The 6,213-nt window shown below is 55.5% G+C and overlaps 1 protein-coding gene across 1 annotated transcript; it reads right to left on the reverse strand.

Annotated features, from left to right (window-relative positions):
- Positions 1 to 1,219: 1,219 nt before the first annotated feature.
- Positions 1,220 to 2,390, reverse strand: FAM163A (family with sequence similarity 163, member A). Its single transcript, XM_010580632.1, has 2 exons — positions 2,298 to 2,390; positions 1,220 to 1,624 (listed from the first exon to the last, which is right to left on the reverse strand). Exons 1-2 carry the CDS (start codon positions 2,388 to 2,390, stop codon positions 1,220 to 1,222), a joined length of 498 nt encoding a protein of 165 aa, XP_010578934.1.
- Positions 2,391 to 6,213: the final 3,823 nt, after the last annotated feature.

Genomic DNA, 6,213 nt, shown 5'->3' on the forward strand with positions numbered 1-6,213 from the left:
CCGGTTGCTATGGAAGTGCCCATGAATGATGGAGATGTCCTTTTAGTAATTTTTCACCTAATTTGATTTATGGAGGAAGAAGGAACTTTCCCACATTGATTTTTGCAGAAAGGCAGAGACGCTGGCCTGTCATTACCAGCCGCAGAGCTGGTGAACCCAGGTTCGGGTCTTGCACCCTCTTCTTCCAAAAGCAAAACAGGGGGGGGGACCCCAACCACCTGAACATCACTCTCCTGTGGGAGGTTGTGGGCCCCGCAAAGGAGGAGACATGACGCGGTGGTCTCTGCTGTTGCTGTTGAAAGGAAAAGCTGTCCTAAAGCCAGCCTTCCTCTGGCTGTCAGAGCTGTCAGGGTGGGCTGGGTAGGGGCTTTGAACACTGAAGGTGACCAAAACTGCGGTTATTTAGGGGTGCGACTCTTCCCGTAAGTAAAATCTTGCCATTTTTATGGGTCCAAGTTAAAATCACTCCTAAGAAAGCTCGTGAAGAGCAGCAGAGGTGGGGGCTTCGGCCACAGAAGGATGAGCCTGTGCCTTGCGCAGGTGAGCAGTTTTGTGAGCAACTTTGCCTCCTCCGGTGGTGATCTAAATTCATGTCTTGAACGTCTTCAGCAGGGAGCAGGTGGGAGACGGTGCCCTATCTTACACTCGAATGTAAAAGCTAACTGCTAGCAGCAACTAACGCAGCACGAGGGGAGCGGGACGATCCGGATCCTCCCTTCTTTGCTTTCCCATCGCCGAGGAGCGCCGCCATTCCCAGCTCAGCGGCGGGATTTGCCGGGGGCGGCAGCTGGTGGGTGGTCATGCATCGCTCTGTGTGCCGGAGGCAGTGGGCTTCCCCTCGGGTGGCTGCGTGGGGACACCGAAGGCCTCGCTCCGGCCTCGGGGAGTCGGGGGAGCCTGGGGTAATTAAATTAGGTTGTACTGTACATAGCCCTCATTAGACAAGTCCCTTCAGGAGATAGAGTAGAATAATAATGACACTTATGATGGGTTCAGAGGTGGCCGGTTTTAACGTCACCCTTCGAGGTCGCTCTCTCGTCTTCTCACCCGTAACGCGTAGCCGTGCCGGGCGGTTCAGCAGGAGGACCGTGCTGGTCTCAGGCCGGGTTTACGGGGTCTTCCCTGCGGGAAACCCCCACCCCACCCCAAAGAAAAGTGAAAAGCCCCTTCCCTCGAGCGGGCGCCGGCTGAGGGCACCCTGTGCTAGTGGCAATGGTGACTACACCTCCGTGCTGATAGCCCGCGGGTTCGGGAAGCTCTCGCGGAGGAGGCCGTGGCGGCTCACCGTGTAACTTTGCAGGGTGGCCATGTTGATGGGCGGCCCCATCTCCTTATAGCACGCGGGGGCATAGGCCACCCTCTCGCCCCCGTTGCGCACCATGTCGGCAGTCCGGATGTAAAAGGGGGAGCCGTAGGGGGAGCAGGTCGGGCAGTAGTTGTGAGCCCCGTGCTGGTTGAGCTCGCTGCGGGGGGCCACGGGGCTGCCCTGGCCATCCACCATGCGGGAGTTGCAGGCGTTGCACGTGCCGAGGTGCGAGTGCACGGGAAGGTCGGGCTCTTCCTCTTCTTCCTCCTCCTCCTCCTCCTCTTCCTCATTGGAATCATCTTTCTTGCAGCAATAGTACTGCGCAAAAGGGAAGGGGTTGTATTAGGGAGAGCCAGCCCTTATTATTCACAGCCGGCCCTGCCACATCCCTGCTCCCCTCATCCCTCCACGGGCCTTTCACTGCTCTGCTCCACCGGTACCTGGGTCCTGCAAAGCAGCAGAAGCCAGACAAAACCTGGACCAGAGCATGCTGCAGGAGGCAGCTGCCGGGGAACTCAGCCTCTCCCCTCCCAGCAAGGTTTGCAAGGGGAAGGTATTTTACCATGCCAGTCGGAAACTCCTCCAAGTAACCGCTGTGCTTTCCATCACACAGGCACTGCTGCATGGCACAGACTTCACATTAACTTTTAAAAAGCAGGAGGTTGTAGCTAGCCATTGTTGAAAGCCTCCTTGTTTAGTTTACAGGGGAAAAAAAACAACCCTAAAATTCTCCATCCGGTATTGCAAACCCAGCCAAGCCTACACCTAAACTAGCAAGTGCTGCAGAGTCTCAAAAGCCTTAGGGGACCCCCCCTCCATGCTGAGAGGAGGAAAGGACGTAACTCTGCAGCACCTGGGGGGGAAAGGAGTTTCAACTCCCTGCCCATCATGGGCAGGAAAACCCCCTTTGAGACCTCTCCCTGCAGCAGCAGTTCATCCCGAGGAGCAGCAACTCGTTCGTGGCAAGATGGGGGACGGCCACGGCGCTCACCTGTAGCCTACAGTAGCAGAGCACGGCGATGATGCACAGTAGGATCACCGTTGCTAGGATTCCCCCGGTGATAACAACAGTTCCCGCTGTCATCCGACCGATTCTCCATCAAACTCTGAAAGGCAGGGCCACAGGGACACGTGTTGCCCCGGGACATGAACCTCACCTACCATGGCTTTGTCATCACATCACAGACATGACACCCACAAGGCATCCCAAAATACCACATCCCTGTTCCTCCCTCCCCACCTGAAAAACTATCACCCAATATCATTCTCTTCTTAGCAGGAGGACACCTGAGATGCAGCATCACGTCCCCTCGCTGTCATCACTGCCTCTGGCTTGGGGTCTTTGGGAAACAACCCCATGGTCCACCTGCAGAGCCTCCCCCCTTGCTGAGCCAAAAGGGCTGATTTCCACCCTCCCAGCAGAAAATACAGCTTCTGCTTCAAAATGCAGAAGCAAACCTGGGTTTCCACTGGGAAAAGTGCTTCAAACTCTGCAACTCTGTCCGTCTGAGCCCAAAAGACGTGCCCCAGCTGCCTGCTGGGCACCGATGGGTCTAATGCGGGCTTGGCATGAGCCAAGCAGCCCTCACCACCGTCCCCGTGCCACGGGACGCGGGGGCTACTTACGTTCACTGACAGAGGTGTTGGACCTGGAAGGAGAAGAGGGACAGGTTAGCTGTAGCCTGCCAGCACCCCTCCCACATGTTTCCCCACTTCCCAAGAATTTGCTTTGATTTGGGACCTGTAGGAATCCCTTCTTCATGTCCTGCATCCCAAAGGGATGGGGTTCAGCATGTGCCTGTGCCCCTGGGAGCCTCCGTGGTGCAAAAAGCATTTTGGGTCCTGCAGGTGATAATGATCATGATGATTTTTTTTTTAATTTTTTTTTTTTCTTTAATTTGGAGCAGGGAAAGGAGACATTTCCCAAGCTCAGAGAAATACTCCGCAGGACAAGGCTGTGCTGTCAGTGGCTCGTGAATCACGCAGCTTCGCAGGGTGAAGGCCTGGCTTAGTCAGCACTTGGCCTTTTCCTCTTTAAAATTAATTACAGGGGAGGCAGATGCATCATTGCGCAAGCAGCCAACATTTTAGGTGCTGCTGGGAAAGCGGCTCTCCCCTCCAGGGCAGGCGAGCCCCAGTGTCCCCCTGCCACCCCATGGGCACCTACCCAGAAAAGGACAGGCAGGGCGTCGTGGTCACGCCGGCCCCGGGGCGGCCGGCCGGGACAGGCAGCGCTGCATGGCCATGGGGAGATGCCGGCAGCCCTGGAATGGAGGATAAAGAAAAGAAACTGCCACTGTCAGCTCATTCCCCCTGCCCAAGGGGGCTGCCCAGTGTTCCCATCCCCACTGATGCCACCTCTGTCCCTGCGGTGGGGCTAAATATATTGCTTTTTTAGGGAGACCAGCAGGAAAGGTGGGTGCTGCAAAGGTGGTTAAACTCAAACCACCAGGAAAGGACAATTCCGTGCCCAAACCCTGCAATTTCAGCAGAAGTGAGAGACTTGCATCCAAGAAGTGGGTGCACCCATCGCCCCCATAGCCCCCACCCTCCGTCGACACCTGGTGCAACCGCATTTCATTACCGGCCGATGTGTTCCTCTGTGCCTCATCCAGAGCAAGACTAATTGATAGGGCCCAAGTGCCAGTCAGTTGCAGCCGAGGAGATCTAATTACCCGCTCACCACGCAGCCCTAATTGCTGAAGGGAGGTGGCAGCTTCCAGACAAGACCTGCCCAACTCTGCCCCGGCCCCTCACTACTGCATGTGCTGGCGGGCACTGTGGGGAACCCTCCCCCAAAAAAATCACCCACCCTCTTCACTCCGCTGTAGTGATTTGCAGGATCCTGCCTGCCACAAATTGATTTTCAGCTCTTGGAAAGTTCCCGTACAGAGCCAAAAGGTGGGTGGGCATTGGATTTCCTCCTCCAGCTGCTCTTGCACACGAAACAAAGGAGAAAAAAAACCCTGAGAAATCAATAGGTCCATAACCCAGCTAATATCTCCATCCATCAGGGGACCTGACACAGTGCTAATAATAGACCCTGACATGCTTGGCTCCTGCACCCTGTTACCAAACCGCACCCTGAAATGCAACCAGGGATGGCAGGGAGGGACACAAGGGAGCCTTCGATGGAGTTATTGCCTCCCCGGGTGGCATCCTTAACAGGGAAAAGCTGATGGCAGTGGCTGGAAAAGGCAAATGTTGACCTTCGATGACCTCCAAGAGGGACGTACCACGTCCCAGCCAGGCGGTGATGGATGATGCAGGCGGCCGTCCGCATCCAGAAAACTTCATTTCATGGGAGCTGTGATTTGATTTAGAGCTCGGAGAGCAGCATCCAATTAGCCTGAGGTTTGGAGCGAGCAGGTGGCCTCGAAGAACAACCCTGGGCGGGGAGGGACCGGCCCTGGGGACCCTTTGGTCACCTCCAAGTCCGACCAGCGCTGCCTCGAGGACGGCTGGGTTTCCACGTGCCCCATCTCTGGCATTCCTGTTTCTGGGGCTGCCAGGATCAGCATTTCACCGGCCCCACTCAGGGGCCAGGCTCTTCCTTATTAAAATAGTGATTTTTTTAAAAAAGAAAAAAAGGCAAAAAATTGAAACAAACTAGAAGTGCTGCCTTTGCTCATCTCTTTGGAGGTGATGCTTTCAGAGAGGAGGAAGTTTCCTGCCCTCCTCCCCCTCCAAATCCTGCTCGCCAGCAGCCTAGCAGTTCATTTTCTACCCAGTTTGTGCCTATAAAATAGTTTGCTGCTCTTAAACAGCCTTCTCTAACCCATGGATCTCTTCTGCAGGGCTGCAGAAGGGGATGTAACGCCTCCTGGGGAAGGAGCAAGAGCCCCAATCTCAGGAGTAATTGGGGTCTTGGGAATTATAAGGTAAATAAGCCCAGGAAGGGGCAGGACAACTACTACAGCCTTTTCCAGCCCTTGCATGGGCCACACAACCACTCCAGCAGCCGCATCTCTGTCACTGGGGATCAGCCCATGTCCATTTTCCATCCGCCCTCCCCAAGCACATCCCAACCTGCCGGGAAAGGGGCAATTTGGGCTCCACTGGCTTAGCTCCCCCCCAGGCTCGGGTACAGCACAGCCCCATCACCCCATCCCGACAAAAGGCCATACATTTTTAGGGTTTCCCTAAAAGCCTCAGGCTGCACTGTGAGCCGAGCTGAGCCCTGCAGCTCCTGCTGCCGCAGCGGGATGGGATGCACAGGCATCGCAGGGGGATGCACGAGCTGAACTCCCTGGGCCACAGTCCCATTCCTCCTTCTGACTTAAAAAGGGAGTTCAGAGTTGCTTAAATACTTAAATACCCCACGCTGAGCAGACACCTTGGTGTTTACCACTCACCTGCTCCTGGGCTGCTCAGAAGAGTGGGCTATGACCCAAGGGCAGGTGTGGGGACCCTCCAGAGCACAAACCATTGCTGAATAAAATCAGGATTTATAGGAGCGGGGCTGCGTTACCCTCCCTGCCCCTTGCCGGCTTTCTGGAAGCGATTAGAGACACTAAGCAGCGGTGTCACGCTGTCCCTGATGGGGACAGGAGCTGGCGGAGGGAGGGTCCCCGGCCGTATCGAACTCCTCCGGGCAGGCGTGCAAAACCGCTTGCTGCAGGGATATATTTTCTTTAATTGATGTTGCCTTGCAGCGCAAAGTTATGGCCTGAAAAGTGACTCTGGGAACGAGTGGCATCTCAGGCTTCTATATTTATTCTCCTTCAATGACGTCCATCGCAGATTTGCACAGTTTGCAAGTCGATGGGAGGTTTTTGCCAGCTGCCAGCACTCTCAGAAAATGAGATGAGAAACTCCCATCCTTCCTTGCCCGGCGCATCCCACCAGCCCCGAGCTCACCCCCACCATCCAACAAGGGTCAAACCCTAACACAGGTGCTCGGGAGC

This window comes from Haliaeetus leucocephalus, unplaced genomic scaffold, assembly GCF_000737465.1.
Source record: "Haliaeetus leucocephalus isolate CR32 unplaced genomic scaffold, Haliaeetus_leucocephalus-4.0 Scaffold730, whole genome shotgun sequence".
Classification (NCBI taxonomy): domain Eukaryota; kingdom Metazoa; phylum Chordata; class Aves; order Accipitriformes; family Accipitridae; genus Haliaeetus; species Haliaeetus leucocephalus.

What these genes read in the sequence shown, in the direction of transcription:
- FAM163A (XM_010580632.1), bottom strand. Translation starts at nt 2,390, where the DNA reads ATGACAGCGGGAACTGTTGTTATCACCGGGGGAATCCTAGCAACGGTG. An exon ending in TCTGCTACTGTAGGCTACAG is followed by an intron (nt 1,625 to 2,297) that starts GTGAGCGCCGTG and finishes CCTTTTGCGCAG; the next exon opens with TACTATTGCTGCAAGAAAGA.